Below are 19793 nucleotides of genomic sequence, written 5' to 3'. Positions count from 1 at the left end.
AGCGAAAGAGGTCAGGGGACGCAGGGTTTCCGCGCCCAGTTCCCCAGTCCGCCATGTCCTTCCCTGGGAAAATAGGAATCCATTCCTTCAGGCATTTTATTCTTTTGACAGGCAGAAGGCAGTGAAAGAGAATGGTTAAAAACACAGAGTCTGGGGACCAGCAGATGGCATAATGGTTACGTTACTGGACTCCCACTAGTCGACTGTGGTTCGAGCCCCAGACCCAGTGTCTTAAAACAGGCGGGGTGAGTGTGCGTGTGTGCCCAAAATCCTGAGAGAAGAATGGAGGATAAGAGATTGAGGTGAGGTGTGGCCATTCTCATTCCCCCAATAATTTCTCGTTTTCTCTCCGTTTCTCCAGCGAGGGCATTTACCCTACAGCAAAAAATCTCTAAAAAAAAAAAAAGAAAATCAAACAAACAAACAAACAACAACAAAAAAAAAATGGACTCTGTGGGTTTCCAGTGCCCCTGCCACTACACCACCTGCTGGTCCATCGCAGTTCCAGTCCCAGATGGCTACTTAAAACTCATGCTGGGGGCCTGCATCTATGCCCAGGATTCCCAGAAATAAGTGGAGAGGAAGGAATTGAGGCGTGTTCAAACGCCCCCCCCGCCCCCCCCACACACACCGATGATTTCTCACTTTCTGTCTCTTTGTCTCTCTCTCTCTCCTAGGAGCGCATATGCCCAAAAATCTCTAAAACAAAACAAAACCACATACTGGAGCCATGTTGTCTGGACTTGAGATGTAGGTACAACCATCCGTTAGTGTGACTTTCACACACACAGAAGCCTCAGTCGGCCCCGCTGGGAACTGGGTATTCATTCTTTACTGGGAAGCAGCCTAGAACGATGCTTCAGAAGTGCCAGCTGCACTGGTGTCAGTGCTTGGACCTTGCCAGAAACGCATGTTCTCCATCCCGCCCACCCCACAGCTGCTGAGTCTGACCCTCCGGGATGGGGCCTGGCAATCTGTTTTGATAAGCCCTCCAAGGATTCCCATGCATGCTCAAGTTTGATGACCACTGGTGGAGAGGTAAAAAGCAAAGATTTCAGAGGCACAGCTTGAGTCCCACCTCCACTGCTTCCAAACCGTGTGAGTCAACCTCTCGGTGCCTCAGTTTCCTCCTTAATGTGCACATTCCTTAATTTCCTCTTCTAGGAGCTGAATACTCATTCTTCTATGCACGGAGAGGCAGGACGGGGTCAAAAGTACAGCCTCCGGGAACCAGCAGTTAGCGTAATGGCTATGTCGCTGGGCTCCCACGTAGTCGACCGCGGTTCGCGTCCCGGACCCGGTGGCTTAAAACTCACGCCAGGCGTGTGTGCGTGCGTGCCCAAGATCCCGAGAGGAGAATGAAGGAGAAGGGATTGTGGCGTGACCATCCCCTCTGGGGGGTGATTTTTCGCTTTCCGTCTCTATGTCTCTCTCTGTCTGGCGAAGGCACACGCCCTATAGCGAAAATTTCTCTCAAATAAATAAATAAATAAATAAATAAATAAATAAATAGTACAGCTTCGAATGCCTGGGCTGAGGTCCTGGAGCCACCACTTCCTGGCCGCTGTGGCTTCAACCAACTTCCCTAACTTGTCTCAATATATCTGTGGCTGGAAGGATGAAATGCATGAAAACATCTAGCATACTGCCTCGCACACACGGCATTGCTATTAGTACTCATTAAGTGATAAATTCTAAGTGCTCTCCAACTGTTGCTTCTCTAATTATCTTCTCTGTCAAAACCCACCTTGTCATAAAGGTCTTCTCTGACTCTCCCAGCTGAGTATCAGTCCTGTCTCTCCCCAGCCCTACCGGCCGTGGTGCTCACTGTCTACCACGACCAATCTTTATTTGCTTTGCCCATTGCCTGTTTGTCCTAAGATGGAAGCCCCACAAGGATGGGGATGACAGGGATGGTGTTCCCCTTTTGTCTTCCTGAGGTTTTAAACCACATGTGGTCCAGAACCAGAGCTGAATCTATACTGAGCGAGTGAGTGAGTGAACTGCCCAGTGCCAGAGTGTGCGGTGACACCCACAGGCCACACCTCTCCGGTGCAGGTTCAGGGACCAGAATCTGGGTTTGAATCCTAGATTTACCCTCTTATTTGCTGTGGGACCTCAGGGAAGTGAGTCAGCCTCAGTTTCCCTAGCTGGCAAATGGGGATGTCTTTTGAAGAGGGTCACAGTGTGGCTACAATATCATCCATGTCTGACGCGTGGGTCGACACCTGACACATCAGATCCCAGCTACTCGTTCTCTCAGCAGTAGTCAGTGTAATGACCCTGCCCCCTTCCTAAACAGGGTCTCTGCTGGCCTCTGTCACACAAACTCCTGATTGTCCTCCTTCCTCCTATGCTCTCCTTTGCTTGCCCTACTTAGCACTCTCTGTTGTCCTGTGCAAAGCCTAGCCCGGGCGCTCTGCTCTCCTCTTGCCCTATATCTATGCCCTCCCAAGGTGATCTCATCCTGTCGCATAGCCCTCGCCATTTCTCGGCTGGTAACTCCCAGTTCTGTATCTCTAGGTTCCAGGCTTACCTCCTCAACTGATTCTGCAGTGATCCGGCCCCTTGGATGGCTCATAAACCCTTTGGACTAACAGCCCATAGTCCTGTTTGAGTCTCAACAACCCACCCCCTACCTACTCCTCCTTAGTCAGCTGCATCTTGGTCAATGGCTCCACCATCCACTCCACAGTTCAGGCCCCAACACAGAGAGCTAATGCTTGGCTTTTCCTTCCCCACCCTCTGCATGCAACCCATCTCCAACTCCTAGATATGTCCCTTGAAATAAATCTACAAGCTGACCTCTTCTCCCCACCTTGGTCAGAGACACCACCCACCATCTCTCATCTGGGTTGTAGCCACCTCCTCACTGGACGCCCTGTCTCTGCCCTCATCCCCTTGTCTGTTTCCCATTCAACTGCTAGAGGGGCATTTTCAAAACTCCACTCAGGGGGCGGGTCAGCTGGTGGTGTGGAGGCTGGATCTCACATGGCTGACTACACAGTTTGAGTCCAGACCCAGTGACTTGAAAGACACACTGGGTAGGTATGCCTAAATCCCAAGAGGAGAATGGGGAAGAATGGATTGCTGTGAGGCCAGCCCCGCTGGGAGTGTTTTCTCACACACACACACACACACACACACACACCCCGACACCTGTCTCAGGCAAATGCACATGCCCTATAAACCAAAAAAAAAAAACATCCATTCAGACCACCCCCTCCTCTACTTGAATATCTTTCCCCCATTCCCAGGACTCCCCATTATACTTTGAGTAAAGCCAGGAGTCCACATCACAGCTCTAGGCCCTCAGTGATCAGGCCCTTTGACCTCATCGTTTATTCCTCTTGCCCGACTCCGCATGAAGCCCCCTGACAGGGTGGGTAGATTTAGTAGCTATGAGCCAGTGGCTAGGGCTCCCTCAGTCATTCCCTGTAAGTGTTGAACTTCAGCTGCAGAACTAGGACCTGAGTCCAATTTAACCACAGACCTCTCCACAAATTGCTTTGCCATAATCGAACCTCTTCCAACAAGACTATTTAAGAAGCACCGTTTGTGCTCAGCTTTCAATACGAAAGGAAAAAAAGAAAAAGAAAAAACTATGACAAAAAGGTCAAGAAGAGGTCTAGAGAACAAGGAAAAAATTGCTTTCCTAACTCCGAAATCATACATTCAGCATCTTTTTTTTTTTTTTGAGAGGTTTTTGCTATAGGGCACGTGCACTCGCCAGACAGACAGAGAGAGACAGAGAGACAGCAAGCGAGAAATCATCCCCCAGGGGGGATGGCCATGCCGCAATCCCTTTTCCTCTGTTCTCCTCTCAGGATCCTGGGCACACACGCACACGCACCCATCATGAGTTTAAGCCACCAGGTCCGGGACTTGAACAACGGTCGACTACGTGGGAGTCCAGCAACATAGCCATTACGCTAACTGCTGGTCCCAGCATCTTAAATAGTATTAGAATTCAATGTACTTTATGAAAAAGTCCCACTGCCACATTAATTACAACATTGCTATTATTTTTTCAACCACTGTTAATTTTTATGCAATTACATATAATCAAACTTATCTCAGCAGATGTTTGATCTAGACTTGCTCTGCCCAACACCATAGCTACTGGCTACATGTAAATGTTTACATTTGGGTTGATTACCATTTTAAAGTATCTGACAATTCAGTTCCCCAGTCACCCTAGCCTTATTTTTTTTTAAGCTTTTTGTCATAGGGTGCATGTGCTCAATGGAGAGAGACAGAGACAATGAGAAGGAAAGTGAGAAATCACCCCCCAAGGGGATGCTCATGCCTCATTCCCTACTCCTCCATTCTCCTCTTGGGATTTTTGTGCACACAAGCACACACACCTGGTGTGAGTTTCAAGCTGCCGGGTCTAGGACTTGAATTGCAGACTACCATGTGGGAGTCCAGCACCTTAACCACCATGCCATCTGCTGGTCCTCACACTAGCTGTATTTTACATGCTCAATAGCCACACAAGGCCTGTGGCTATTCTACTGGACAGTGCGACCTGGAACACTGCCATCATGACAGAAAGTTCTAGAGCACATGACTGGTCTAGAAACTAACTTACATAGAAGACTCATAACAGGTAAATGTGTTTTGTGTGTGTGTGTGTGTGTGTGTGTGTGCTTTTTTAAGTACCCACTTCCATAGTTGTATCTTTTTCTTCTCAGGAGTCACGAAGAAGAGAAAAGTAAAGAGGGAACCAGCAGTTAGCGTAATGGCTATGTCGCTGGATTCCCACGTAGTTGACCGCGGTTCGCGTCCCGGACCCGGTGGCTTAAAACTCACCCTGGGCGTGTGTGCGTGTGTGCCCAAGATCCCGAGAGGAGAATGGAGAAGAAGGGATTGCGGCATGCCCATCCCCCCTGGGAGGGAATTTCTTGCTTTCTGTCTCTCCGTCTCTGTCTGTCTGGCGAGCACACGCGCCCTACAGCAAAAATCTCTCCAAAAAAAAAAAAAAAAAGAGAAAAGTAAAGACATAGTAATGTATTTGCCTTCAGACTTTTCCAGAGGTGATCTGAGGCTACTTTCCACTCTGAAAGTGCTAAACTCCAATTCCTAATCTTACTTTTCTTTCTAGACGGGGGTATATATGTTTTTCTGTTTATATATACACCTGTTTGCTAAGCAGTATTCATTGAACACTCACTGAGTGCCTGATACTGTGCTAGGCCTTGAAGAGAGACAGGAACTGAAGCAGGCCCAAGTCCTACCCAGTCAGACCAGCTGGGTCTCATAGGCAATAGCCCAATCAATGTTGCTTTCCATTAGGAAACACAGGGACTAATGAGTTAATAGTTCCTGACCCCAGAGCCAGATTGGAAGGATCCAAATCCAGGTTCTTCTACTTACTAGCAGTGTGAATTTATGCACCAGTTATGTGGCTTGGGGAAACTGTCTGACCTTCTCTGTGCCTCAGTTGTTCCCATCTGCAAAGACAGAGAATATAACTGCAGGTACCTCTGCCCACTGTTATGAGGAGTACATGGGTTAATCTGTGTGAAGTATGTGCAACAGTGCCTAGGTCATGGAGTATCAGCTTGACCTCTGAAAGGGCTGGAGACTAAGGTTGGTCAAACAGGGTAGCAGTCATGTCTATGTGGTCAACACCCAGTAAAAATTACAGGCCTCAAGGCTCGGGTGCACTGCCCTGGTTGGCAATATTCTGTGTGTGTTGTCACGCATCATTGCTGGGAGAACTAAGCTCTGTCCACAGGACTCCTCTGAGAGAGGACAGCCAGAAGCTCCCAACCGATCTCTCCACCTGTGTCTCTTCCCTTTCCTGATTTTAATCTCTATCCATTTGCTGAAATACACTGGAACTATAAGCATAACATTATTATTTTTTTTTAAGTTCTATAGTCCTCTCAGTGAATCCATGGACCTGAGGGTGGTCTTAGGGACCTGACTACATCAGGGAAGTGACTTGCCCTAGATCATGGAGCTAGCAGACAATGGGGTTGGGATCCAGCCATTAGAAATGGTTAAAAAAAAAGGGGGGGGGGAACATGTGGATGACATTTACAGGGTGTGATGACATTTGATGAAAGAAGGGTAAGTAAATAAGTACATTTTCCTACCAAAGATTTACTGGACAAACATGGAATGCTGGCTTCTGGTCCAACAAATGACGAAAAGAAATGGGACATGCCAGAGAGTCAGAATAAACAGAGCATGATTTCAGATGTATACAGTACAGAAGAAAACCAACAACATACATGAAAAAGCTTCTCTAGGCTAGGTACAGTTTGAAGCACTTTTCTTTTCTTTTTTTTTTTTTAAAGAATTATTTATTTAATTTTATTTATTATTCATTTATTTTAATTTGACCAGAGAAAGACAGACAAACAGAGAGAAGGAAAGTGAGAAAGCAAGCCACCAGGTCCAGGACTTGAACCGTGGTCAGCCATGTGGGAATGTCCAGCACCTTAGCCACCTCACCACCTGCTGGCCCCTGAAGCTCTTACTTTCAATCTTTATGACCTCATGTTAATATATACTATTACTATCATAACTATTATCGTATTATGTATTATAACATCAGTAGATACTATTATTTTTCATCCTATGGTTTTTGAATGGGGAAACTGAGGCACAGAGAGCTTCAGCTGCTTGCCTGAGATCACCAGGCAATAATTGGCAGAGCTGGGATTTGAGCCCAAGCAGCTTGAGCCCAGGGTCTGTGTCCTTACAAAAGGTATTTACAGGGAAGAGCAGTGAGGCTTATTTATTGGGTTGTCGGAAAAGTCATGTGTGGGACAGACGGCAGAATGGTTATGTCACTGGACTCCCACGTAGTTGACTGCAGTTCAAGTCCTAGACGCGGTGACTTAAAATTCACACCAGGTGCATGAGCATGTGTGCCTAAAATCCCAAGGGGAGAATGGAGGTAAAGGGACTGCGGCATGGCCATCCCCACTGGGAAGTAATTTCTCACTTTCTGTCTGTTTCTCCAGCAAGTGCACATGCTCTATAGCAAAAATCTAAATAAAAAAAAAGTCATGTGAATTTTTGCATAGAAAAAAATACATCATGACTTTTCCAACAACCCAATATTTAATAGTGGAGTAGCTAACCGTTATATGCTCCAAGAAGACCAATGGACAAAGGAATGCCTAAGTGTGTGTGTGTGCCCCCATGTTACAGACCCACAAACGTGGGTGGGATCCTCAACTTTCCAGATGCTGGAATTGGTGGAAATGGGCCTGAGCCTCATTTCCAAACTATGGAACAGCACAGTGGTGAAGACCAGGGCCTGGATCCAGACTGTATGGATCCAGAGCTGTATTATCTTGGGCCAGTTACTGAACCTCTCTGGCTTCCATATCCTTGTTTGTAAAGTGGGGATGAGCATGGTGGGCTCCTTCCTCATAGGGCTCTGGGGAGATTTCAATGAATTACAGTATGTGAAGTCCCTTGGGCAGTGCCTGGCACATAGTAAGTGCCTGATAAATGCTAACTAAAATCACACCAATATTACGTGTGGACAGAGGGCTGAGCTTTGATTGGTGTGTCAAATCGGGGCTGGTTAGAGGCATAGGATAGGGGTGGGGCAAGAGGTATAGAACTGAATCCAGAGAATGAGTTCATATCTCAGTTTCACCCCGAGTTGGAACTTTTCCCATGCATGAAAGACAAAGGCACAGCCAGGTGAAAGAACCAGCTCTCCCTCCATTTTTCTTTTTCTCCCCCCTCAAACTTCAAGTCTATCCCAAATCCGAAGTTGGATCAAAGCAGCAGAAAGATTCCTCATGAATGAGCAGCATCCTCACGGTTGCACCAGCACACCATGCTTGCTCCAGCCTCTGGGGCTTTGCACTGGCTGTTCCCTCTGCCTGGAAGTTGTTTCCTTCTGAACACAGAATGGGGGCCTTTCCCTCCATTCTCTCTTCTCTCTTTCACCATCACTTCCCTTGAGGCCTTCTTGGATCCCACAAATGAAAATAGCGCCCTTACAACTGCCCCGCTCCCAGCCCTCCTCTTACTCTCCTTCATAATACTCATTACTCCATTACATTGTATAATGTAGGACTATTCCTTTTCTTGATCTGCATGCTTTCACCTTGTGAATTTGCCATACTATGTAATTATCATTTGTGCAATTTCTATCTGTGTAGTACAACTTTAAAAAGAAATTAATTGGCATATTCCATCATTCCTCTCCTTCCTAGCACCCAACCCTATTGATTAGACCAGATTCTATTTGGTTACCCAGCCATAGCTAGTTTCATCCACTAACAAGGATCTCTACAAAATAGACAACAGGCATAAGCTGCTATTTAACTTTTGAGGAATTAAAATAAAAGATACTCAGTTCCTCTGGCTAATTGGCCACATTTCAAGTGCTGAATAGAAATGTGTGACTGGGGGCTACCCTAGAGGGTAGTGCACACTCACAGAACCATTCTGTGAGGCAGGAAGTTCTGCTGGGCAGTGCTGTTCTCAGGGTCTGTAATGCTCGCAGCTGCATTCCCAATGCCTCAGCAGGTACCTGGATGGACGGGGGGGATGGGTGAGTGGATGGATGGATGGACGTATGGATGGATGGATGGATGGATGGATGGATGGATGGATGGAAGGATGGATGGATGAAGGATGGCAGATGCATGAATGAGCACCCATGAATCCTTGGAGTGGCTTTCCCCCGCCCCCATCCTGCGTCTCCAGAGACCCCACCTTGGCCTCGGGGTCGGTGCGGAAAAGCCCCTCGAGCACATGCAGGGCATCAAGGACTCCATGGTCGCGGCCCTTGCAGTAGGAGAGCAGGCGGCGCACATCAGCCGGGGCCACAAACTGCTTGGAGATCTTGTTGGTGGTGCGCACGGGTAGGCAGGCGTTAGCCAGCAGGTGGCCTGGGCGGAAGTAGTAGGCGAACTCAAGCGGGCAGGCTGGGTGCGAGTGGGTCAGCTGGCACTCAGTCACCACGAGGCGGTCCCGCAGCGGGCTCAGCTTGACGATGATGAAGGCGGGGCAGCCAGGCTGAGGGGGCCTGCAGGAGGAATGACCACCGCTGCTGTCACTTCACGACGCTGCCCTCTTTTCCCTCTCTCCTTTTCCAATTAAGAATTGTTTCAAACATAGAGAAGAGTAAAGGGCCTTAAGGATATGCCAGCTGTGTGACTGTGGGCAAGTCACTTCAAGTCTCTGTGCCTCAGTTTCCCCATATATTAAAAGAGAGGTCATAATCATCATACCTTCTTTCTATGATTGTTGAGGGATGAAAATCATCCATAAAATAAAGCACTTAAAACCAGTACATGGAACACAGTGAACACTAGGCATTTAACATTTTGTACTCACCACCCCCAGCTCTCTCAAAAGCAAATGGAAGTTTTATTGTATTGACCTTCAAAAAGTTTCAGAAATAAAACATTGAAGATAGTTTTATACCTGTTTCTGGCCTAACAATAACAGCACAAACTGAGGCTCTCTATGAATCTTGCCCTAACAAGTTCCCCTCCCTCTCTGTGTTCCTAGAGGTACCCTCTACCGGAATTGTGTATTCAGATTCCTGCTCATGTTTTTATTCACCCATAAGAAATGGTGGGTATGTTTCTATGTTGACAATTAAACTTTGTATAGCAAAGAAGTGCTCTAATTCATCAGTCATCAAAGAAATAATGAACTATTGCTGCACACCACCAGAATAACAAAATAAGGAAGACTGATAACATCAAGTGTTGATGAGGATGTGGAGCCACTGGAACTCTCACATCACTGATGGGACTGTAAAATGGCATGATCAAGCTGGAAAACGGTGTGGAAGTATATACTAAAGCTGATCCTATGTCTCTCCTGTGACCCAGAAGTTCAACCAAGATAATGCCTGCCTATTGGCACCTAAAGACATGTTCTAGAATGTCAAGAGCAGTACAATACAGCTTAGCCAAATACTTCAAACCCTAATATTCAAAAACAGAGCAAGAAATAAGCTATGATATAGTTAGACAATAAGGTACTAATTAATACTCAGAATGAACATACCAGTCTCCAAGATGGATAATCTCATAAACTTGCTATGTGAACAAAGTCAGACACAGAAGAAAACCCACAATATGATTCTTGTATATATGAAGAATCTTCAAAAGGTCCACGAAACATGCATATTATGATAAAACTATGCATAGATTTCAAATTTTTGCACCAAAATAAACTCATACTTTAATTCCATTTTTCTATAAACTTTTTGAAGTCTCTTCCTATAATGTTCAACAGCCAAAGTTAACCACTGCTGTTAAGAGACCAGATAGTGGTTACCCTTGAGTGGCTAACACTAAGATGTAACCCAAAGAGTTTACTAGGATTGGACATATTGTTTCTTGTTCCAGGTGCTGGTTACATGTGCATTTCATTTTGGGAAAATTCAACATGTTATACATGCATAATGTGTGCACTTTTGTGGATGTGTTACACTTTTTAAAAGTTTACTTTAGAAGACCTGTTTTCTAATTTTGTGGTAGGAAGAATAATTACTTCCTCAAAAATCCACATTCTAGTCACTGGAACTGTGTACACGTACCCTTACATGGCAAAAGAGACTTTGCAAGTGCGATTAAAGATTTAAAATGGGGAGCTTCTGGATTATCTGGTAAGTCCAATATCATTACAAGGGTCCTTATAAGGGAAAAAGGAAAGTAAGGCAGAGAAAATAAGAGAGAGTGAAAGAGAGAGAATGAAAGATGATACTCTACTGGCTTTGTAAATGGAAGAGGAGGCCTTGAACCAAAGGCAGATGAGTACTAGAAGGGAAAAATTAAGGAAGTAGATCTGCCTAGAACTTCAGAAGGAATGCAGCCTCAGCAATATCTTTGTTTTAGCCCAGTGTAACATTCATACTGGCCTCCTGAGCCCCAGAACTGTAAGGCAATACATTTACATTATTTTAAGCCACTATACATGTGGCAATTTGTTACAATAGCAACAGGAGACTAATACCAGCTATCTTCAAAAAGTCATGGAAAATACACATTATAAAAAAAACTATGCAAAACTTTTCTTACACCAGAATGAAGTTGTATTTTAATTCCATTTTCCCCATAGACTTTTCAAAATCCCTTCATACAAGCAACACACTGTTTTGCAGTTTGATTTTTTTGCTATCAGATTTTCAAAACTATTTGGTTTCTCACTCCATGAGTCTGCCAACTCTTACAGCATGTCCAACACACACGGCTTCAATGAACACTCTCTTATGCATTTCTCTCTGTGTGTGAGTCAGTTTGTCCAGAACAATAGTTCTCAAACTGCAGGGCATAGCCCATTACAGGAAATCAATTTAGGGAGTTGAAACCAGCACTATAAAAAATGAAATGAATAGGATTAAAAAAAATCAGAGTATATTTCCCTAATACTAATATTTAAATTGGCATCTGCTTTCTGAACAGAGATTCAGTTTCTCCATGAGAGTGCAATCAACATTTTTCAGTAGGTTTTCTGTTGATAGAGTAGGGAGTTTCAAACCTTTCCTGAAAAACGCCAGAGAGTAGATATTTTCCATTGCTATGCTACAGTCATAACAGTATGTGGATGAATGAACATGCTGTGCTACAGTAAAATTTTACTTATAAAAATGGGCTACAGGTTATATTTAACCCATAGGTATCCTAGTTTGCTGGCCCTTGTAACATGAACTACCCAGGGTCTGCCGTGTAGTTAAGAAGCCTTGGCTCTCAAGCAGAAAATGCCAGTTAAGTGTACCCCAAAAATGTTCCCACATTTTTTTTTTCCCAAATGGACTGTGAGAAGGTGGTTCTCTCCCAGGTCCACCCTGGGAACTACCAGTATAAAGAATTTTCTGTTAAACCAGAGGGGTTCCTCGACACATCCTTTTTCTCCTTCAGGCACAAGACTTTTAAAATCTAAATAAAGCACCTGAGGCTTTTTGTCTTATGTAAAGTAACAAAAATACTGCAAATTTAGAAAACTGCCAAATGTACAAATCATTAGCAGTAAAATACCAAGTGCAGCTACCATGGTGGCATCAGGTAGAAGCAAAAGAAAGCCAACATGCATTGCCATTTTTAATCTACCAAAACAGCAAGTTCATAGGATTCTAATTGATACATTTTCCCAGTTATTCATGGGTGCTTGTGAAACTCTGGTCTGGCCTCTTTTAGCCTCTAGAACACATCCTCACTCAGGAAAGGCCACCGAGACTAACAGATGGTGTAATAGTTACGTTGCTGGACTCCCACGGAGTTGACTTCGGTTCGAGTCCCAGATGTGATGGCTTAAAACGCACACCAGGTGCATGAGCGTGTATGCCCAAAATCCTGAGAGGAGGATGGAAAAGGGATTGCCGTATGGCCATCCCCCCTGAGAGGGTGTCTTCTCACTTTGTTTCTCTGTCTCTCAAACGAGTGTATGCGTCCTACTGCAAAAATCTCTCTAAAAAAATAAATAAAGAAAAAGGAAAGGCCACCTCTTCTGTGAAGTCGTTCATCTTGCCAGAGAATAGTGCAACCCCATGGGATCCCAGTATCTCACATAACATCTCGTGATGCCTCAACACACCAGTTCCCAATTCTGCTCCATCGACCTGGAGAATAATGCCAACCCCTCTACATATAAACTCCACATGAACAGGGATTTTGTCCATTTTGTCCCTCGCTGTACACCCAGCACCAGAACAGTACCTGCATTGCCATTTTTAATCTACCAAAACAGCAAGTTCATAGGATTCTAATTGATACATTTTCCCAGTTATTCATGGGTGCTTGTGAAACTCTGGTCTGGCCTCTTTTAGCCTCTAGAACACATCCTCACTCAGGAAAGGCCACCGAGACTAACAGATGGTGTAATAGTTACGTTGCTGGACTCCCACGGAGTTGACTTCGGTTCGAGTCCCAGATGTGATGGCTTAAAACGCACACCAGGTGCATGAGCGTGTATGCCCAAAATCCTGAGAGGAGGATGGAAAAGGGATTGCCGTATGGCCATCCCCCCTGAGAGGGTGTCTTCTCACTTTGTTTCTCTGTCTCTCAAACGAGTGTATGCGTCCTACTGCAAAAATCTCTCTAAAAAAATAAATAAAGAAAAAGGAAAGGCCACCTCTTCTGTGAAGTCGTTCATCTTGCCAGAGAATAGTGCAACCCCATGGGATCCCAGTATCTCACATAACATCTCGTGATGCCTCAACACACCAGTTCCCAATTCTGCTCCATCGACCTGGAGAATAATGCCAACCCCTCTACATATAAACTCCACATGAACAGGGATTTTGTCCATTTTGTCCCTCGCTGTACACCCAGCACCAGAACAGTACCTGACCCCTGGGGGTGCTCAGTGAATACATGAGGGGTGAATGACTGAATTCCACTATGGAACACCCTGGCACACTTCCCTGGGATACCCCCCTCCAACTCCATCAAAACCATCTATCACCGAGCCTGCCTATCAAGCCTGCAAAACCTCTCCAAACACCTCCTTTTTTCCATTTCCATGGCCACTCTCCTACTATACGTTCTTTCCTCTTTCATGAAACATTCTTTTCCCTTCTTTTCATCTAGTCAATTCCTACTCCTCAGAGCCAGCATTGCCTCCTCCAGGAAGCCTTCCCTGATCATTTGCAGGGAAGGAATCTATGAGGGCAGATTCCATCACACGGAAGCAATGTGACTGAGGCCATCGGTAACGTATGTGCCCCACTGAAATGCCAGCACCCAAAACACATACAACTCACACACAGTAGATGCTCAAACAAACCTCTCCGACAACTGGGAAAACAGACTGGTACCTAGAACCAACAAATCTTCAGGATGCTAGCACATTCTATTCTCCTGTTGATAATCCATGATTGAAATAAAGAGGAGGGAAGAAAAGAGGAAGGAGAGGGAGGAGACAGGGTAGTAACTAGAAGCATGGGCTTTGCAATCAGATTCTGTAAGTCCATATCCTGGTTTTTCCTCTTAAGGGTTATGTTACTGGGACCAGCAGATGGCATAATGGTTACATTGCTGGACTCCCACATAGCTGACCATGGTTCCAGTCCTGGACCTGGAGGCTTGAAACTCATGCTGGGCATGTGTGTGTGCATGCCCAAAATCCCAAGAGGAGACTGGAGGAGAAGGGATTGCGGTGTGGCCATCTCCCTTGAGGGGTAGATTTTTCACTTTCTATCTCTCTCTCTTTCTGACAAACGCATGTTCCCTATAGCAAAAATCCCTCTCAGATAAAAAAAAGAAAAAGTTACATTACTTTGGGAAAGTCTCATAACCATTATGTGCCTCTGTTTTCTCAATTTCTCTGGAAATTGAGACTAATCATAGCACTGGTCTCACAGGCTTATCGAGAAAATTAAGTAAGAGAATTAAGGGGCCAGCAGGTGGTAAGGTGCTTGAGGTATTAACCTCCCACATGGCCAACCATGGTTCAAGTCCTGGACCAGGTGGCCAGAAACTCACAACAAATAGATAAATAAATAAATGTTAAAGACTAAATAAATAGGGACCAACAGATGGCATAATGGTTATACCACTGGACTCTCAGATAGTCAGCCACAGTTTAGACCTGGTGAGGCATGCCCAAGATCCTGAGAAGAGAATGAAGCAGACAGGACTGCAGCATGGTCATCCCACCTGGGGGGTGATTTCTCACTTTTTATCCCCCTCTCTCTCTCTGGCGAGTGTATGCACCCTGCAGCAAAAATCTCTCTCTACAAAAACCCTAAATAAATTGGGGCCAACAGGTGGCATAGTGGTTAAGGCACTGGACTCCCATGCAACTACTACAGTCCAAGTTCTGGATCCAGCAGCTTGAAACTTATGCCAGGCACATGTGTGTGCGTGCCCAAAATCCTGAGAGGAGAATGGAGAAGGGACTGTGGTGTGGCCATCCCCCAGGGAGTGATTTCCTACTTTCTGTCTCTTTGTCTCTCTCTCTGTCTCACTGGTGAGTGCACATGCCTTATAGCAAAAATCTCTCAAAAATAAACAAAGTGGCTTTCTTTAAACAAAGAAAAAATAATTAAACTATATAATGTGGTTAGAAAAAGGGCTGGTGCATGGCAAACATTTAAGAAATGTTAGTCGCTATTTTCCAATTTTTTCTTCTTCTAAGAGCATCACCGTAGGGCCAGATGGTGGCAGGACAGTGAAATGTGACACTCTGCAAGACAATCCCACATGGGAAGGCTCCCAGTTCAAGTCTGGAAACCTCCCTGAGTATGCCAGGCACCCAGGCGCATGTGCCCATGATGTGGAGCTGGCTGAGGTGGGGGTGGATCATCACATCAAGACCCTGTTGGGTGCTATTTCCCTCTCTTTTTATTTCATAGAATAAATAAATTAATAAAAGAAAAAAGGTACCATGGTTTTGCTTTGCATTCCACTCACGCATTTATTCTTGACCTTTCAAGAGTCAAGAATGAAGGCTGGTGTGTGCTGGGAAAGACTGAGTGATCCTGTTCTAAACAGGGACGTGCCGAGAGGGTGGAGTGAGAAAGTGTAACCAGAGGGCTCGTGGCGGAGGGATGGGGCCTTGGAGGAAGTTCCTGCAACCTCTGGGAAGGGAACAAAGCTCCTGCCTGTGCTCCCTGGACCCTCAGCCCCAGTCTCCTCCCTGTTTCCTTCTTCCAGACCATTTTCCACATTTTCTCCACCCAGAGCTGATCCTGCTCACAGCCCTCTGGGGCACCCAGCACCCCCAGGGTAAAGCTCCAGCCTCTCAACTCAGCCTGCCAGATCCAGCCCTTGACACCATTCCAGCTTCATCTCCTGCCTCCTCTCCCATTTTAACTTCTCCAGTCTCAGCCCAATGGCTGTCCTTGGGCTGTGACACTGGAGGAGATGTGCTGTGAACACCCAGGGAGGGAGGCAGCGGTCAGGAATGGTGGGTTGGGGTCATCATTCCCAACCAGCTCAACTAACCCCATTCCTGCCCTCTCCATCCAGGGACCAGCCCATCATCTACCCATGCACAGGCCTGAACCCAGGGCCTTGTCCTCGCCCGCTGCACAGACCCATTCCTCCTGTCCCTGGCTCTCTCTGATATTTAGAGAGCACTTGGGACAGCACCTGCACAGAAAATACCACGTGTTTGTTAAGTCGAATACTGTACTTACTACTAAAAGAACAACAAATCCTTCAAGGCTCTGCTAATTTTTCACCTCAACTAGGAAACCTCTGAGCAGCACCCCACCCTCAGGCAGAGCTGACAACTCCTCTTCGATGCTCCTCTCATCTCCCCTCAACCTTGTTCTCACTATGGGAAGCCACTAGTTGCATTTGGGGGAGGGTCTCTGTCACCTCTATTAGGTTCTGAGCTGCTCAAAGGCCGAGACTAGCTCTGGGTTGAAAATGTCCAGCGGAAGAGTGACCACACAGTAGGCGCTCAGTATTTGTTACATCGAATTGGGTTCGGTTACCAAAAAGAGAGTCCAGCTTAGTCCTGAGCTGCTTCAAGTTCTGATGGTAACGGCTGCCTGATGCTGGGTGGCTCTCAGATCTCTGAGTCTGTTTCTAGAATAAACATCGATAAGCTAGCAAGAACAGTAATCTCACAGCAAATGTTTACACACTTCAGCTGAGAACGGCTGTTAGTGCAAGCTCACTTGGTACCGGATGCCGCTCGGAGTCATCACCTGTACTGTGTTGTGAGGACCCTTAATCCTCACAACACCTATGAGATCGATACAGCTACGTCTCCCTTTATCCAGGTAAGGAAACTGAGGCCCAGAGAGGTGAATTCACTTGCTCAACTGCACTGGAAAATCATCAGCAGAGCAATGGCCCAAGAGTGCAAGCTCTCAGCTCCCATAATGACTAACCGGCTGCCCCATGTTCCAGGCACCAAGGAAGTGGCCTTCCTGTGCATGACCTCACGATATCCTCACAACAGCCCCACGACACAAGTACAGTGATAACTTAATTTCAGAGAAGAGAAAAGTGAGGCCAGAGATGGAGAGTCTATTGCCCAAAGACACTCATCCAGGAAGTAGTGGAGCCTGTCTCAAGCAGCCTGAATGCCTAAATTCTGCTTTTCTCTATCATTCCCCAACCAAGAGTCTCAAACTCATATACCTACATGGGCCAGGCAGGCAAATCCAAAAAGACAGTGCTAAGCATGAGACAGCAGAGAGTGGTGGGGTCTGGGGCAAACCTGAGCACCAAGGCCTGACCTAACAGGGATGGCCATTGCCACGTGGAAATGTGGGCTCGCTTTTCTCCCATGTTTCAAGGGATGCTGGAAACCGAACACTATACGGGAAACAATCCTGGCTTAAAATTAAGGTCAGTTACACTACCCCTGCCACCTAGGTGTGATTCCTGGCTCTCTGGAAACTTTGCCTGCCCCACTTTGCAGCACGACACAGCTGTAGGAACTTACTTGTGAGCTTGCCTTTCTACCATCAGGCATCCTATCTAGCCTTAAAGGTCTAGAAGGATAGGGGTCTTTTCTGTCATGGCTCTCCCCATTACACACAAAACCCCTGTATTTACTGAACAGATGTGTCTCTTTCTCTGTCCTACAGCATTTCCCTGCACTTCAGTCTCTCAGTGTGTGTTCTCTTGGTGTATAAAACCTGTCTCTCCCATTTCCCTGGCTCTCTTTGGTGTCTCTGGCTCCGTAACTCCATGTTTCTGGAATTTCCTGTGACGTTTTCTTTTCTGTCCCCTGAGTGTGTCTCTCTGTCACTCTCTGCCTCTTTAGGGTCTCCATTAAAGTATGTAAATTGGGAGGGAGAGCAAGCGGTGTGGTGGTTAAGGGTGCTGGATTCCTACATGGCTGACCGTGGTTTCAGTCTTGAACTGAGCAGCTTGCTTTCTCACTTTCCCTCTTTATCTCATTCTGTCCCTCTCCGGTCAAATTAAAATAAATAAATAAAATAAAAAGTCTGCAAGTTGGGCCACACTGACTCTCATTCTGAGGGCCTTTATCCCTCCAACTCTATCTCCCTTCCCCAGTAAGATTTTTCCTTCACTCCCTGACACCCAGCAAGGAGTATTCGGGTCTCTCCGTTGACCTCTTTCTCTCCACATCTCCAAGTTTGGAAAGGGCTCTATGCTCACCCCTCTCCTCCCCTCCCCCACCCAGCAGGGCTGCAGCTCAGGCTCACACACCCCACAACAGGCCGGCTGGGCGCACGCACGTCCTTGCACACAAGCCGCACATAGCTGTACTTGAGCACGTCGATGAGCGTGTAGAGTGGAGGTGTGCTGGCCCAGCGGCAGCGTGCCAAGTGCATGGAACTCTTGACGAAGAAGAGCGCCAGCCGCTGCTGGCACCACGCATCGAAGAAGCGGCTGAACTCTGCCCATGAGAAGAAAGCCCGCTCCCGAAGCTCCTGCTCCTCCTGCCCCACAGTTGTGCCTGGTGAGGGCTCCAGCCTCTCCATCCTGGGGCACCTGAGTGGAAAGGGAACAGCTGGGCATCAGACTCATCCCTATGCAGGTATCTCATCATCTCCATCCTCAGCCTGCCCTGCGGATGCTGGTGACTCTGTCCAGGTACGGCCTGGGGCTGGATATGCCTGTTTTCCTCCAGATGTAAATCTTCACCCTATCTTCAGCCTCCCTCCATAGCCTTACCCCTGGTACAATTGGATGTTATCCCGATCTTTAGTTCCAACTCTGGTCTTCCCCTCTCTGGATATAGTTTGGACTCCCTTCTCCTAAAGGTGTTCAAGCTCAGCTGTTAACACCTCCTTAAGTGACCCCCATATCGGGCTAAGACCTTGTTACCTTCCAGATGTGCACCCCACCCCTTGCAATAACCTCCTGTGCCCCATTCACCTAGAGCTCCCCCCCTTTGTGCCTACACTTGACTTCACTCATAACTAGCTGTGCCATGAGTAAAGATGCTCCCTCTGTAGATGAGCTCCCCACATCCAGGCACGGAAGCAGTACCCACAGTCATTCTTTGTGCACCTGTAGCTCCCTCCTTCCCAGATGTGTATCTGATATGCAGTTGCTATCCTTTCCCCAGATGTGACCCTGATGGAATGCCACATCGAGCTGTGGCTCCTGTTTTCCAGAGATGCTCCCATCTCTTGAGCATCCTCACATCAATTCATGAACGCTTCACCTTACAGGTGTGTGACCCACATATGGCCAGTTCCCAGAACAATCACCAATATTCAACTGTGGTCCTCCTCCTCAGATGCACCCTCAAGCCCATCAGTGCCCCACCCAGCGACAGCCATCACCCTCTCCAATGTCTGTCTTCGTTCTAGACGTGTCCCCAGGTTCTCAGATGGGCTTCATCCCAGATGCTCCCCCATATCCAGCTGCGCCTCCCACCCCCACTTATTGCAGACCACAGCCTGCGCCCCCCTCCCTAGACCCTACCAGTCCGGCCCGCCGCTGCCGCCCTCCCAGTTTCGCCGTCCCACCCAGCTGTGCCTCTTCCCTCTACCAGATGTGCACCCTTCCTGCCCCTCCCCACTCACCTACCCGCCCCGGAGCGGCGTCCACCTCCCACAATGCCCCGCGCCGAGGCTCGGCCCTGCCCTTGCTCCCGAGATGCCCAGCGCGGCCTCCCGCCTCTCTTCCCATCGTGCCTTGCGCGGCAATGTCCACGGAATCTCCCTCTTTTCCCGCCCGTTGCTCCTAGGACCCAGAGCCGCACCCGCTCAACCAGGGCGAGGGATGGCCCGGGCTGTCGCTCAACCAGGGCGAGGGATGGCCCGGGCTGTCTCCCAGCGTGCTCTGCGGGAGGGCTCGCCCCACTTCATCCCCTTCTCAGGCCACCTCCGTTTGGCAGACTACAACTCCCAGCGTCCTCTGTGGGGCGACAGCGGCGCGCAGGCGGCCGGCCCACCCCCCCCG

General features: G+C 47.2%; 1 protein-coding gene across 1 annotated transcript in view; it reads right to left on the bottom strand.

Annotated features, from left to right (window-relative positions):
• The window catches only part of ZSWIM9 (zinc finger SWIM-type containing 9), a 22617-nt gene extending 2849 nt beyond the window's left edge, over window positions 1–19768 (bottom strand). Inside the window, exons 1-3 of the mRNA XM_027767315.1 lie at window positions 19415–19768; window positions 18087–18371; window positions 8476–9016 (exon numbers count right to left, since the gene is read on the bottom strand). Of these exons, the coding sequence (XP_027623116.1) occupies window positions 8476–9016; window positions 18087–18361 (816 nt within the window). The 5' untranslated portion in view covers window positions 18362–18371; window positions 19415–19768. The remainder of the gene's footprint in view (window positions 1–8475; window positions 9017–18086; window positions 18372–19414) is intronic.
• Window positions 19769–19793: the final 25 nt, after the last annotated feature.

Source organism: Tupaia chinensis, unplaced genomic scaffold (assembly GCF_000334495.1).
Source record: "Tupaia chinensis unplaced genomic scaffold, TupChi_1.0 Scaffold000067_2, whole genome shotgun sequence".
NCBI classification, from domain to species: domain Eukaryota; kingdom Metazoa; phylum Chordata; class Mammalia; order Scandentia; family Tupaiidae; genus Tupaia; species Tupaia belangeri.
This window is presented reverse-complemented; position numbering and strand designations above follow the sequence as displayed.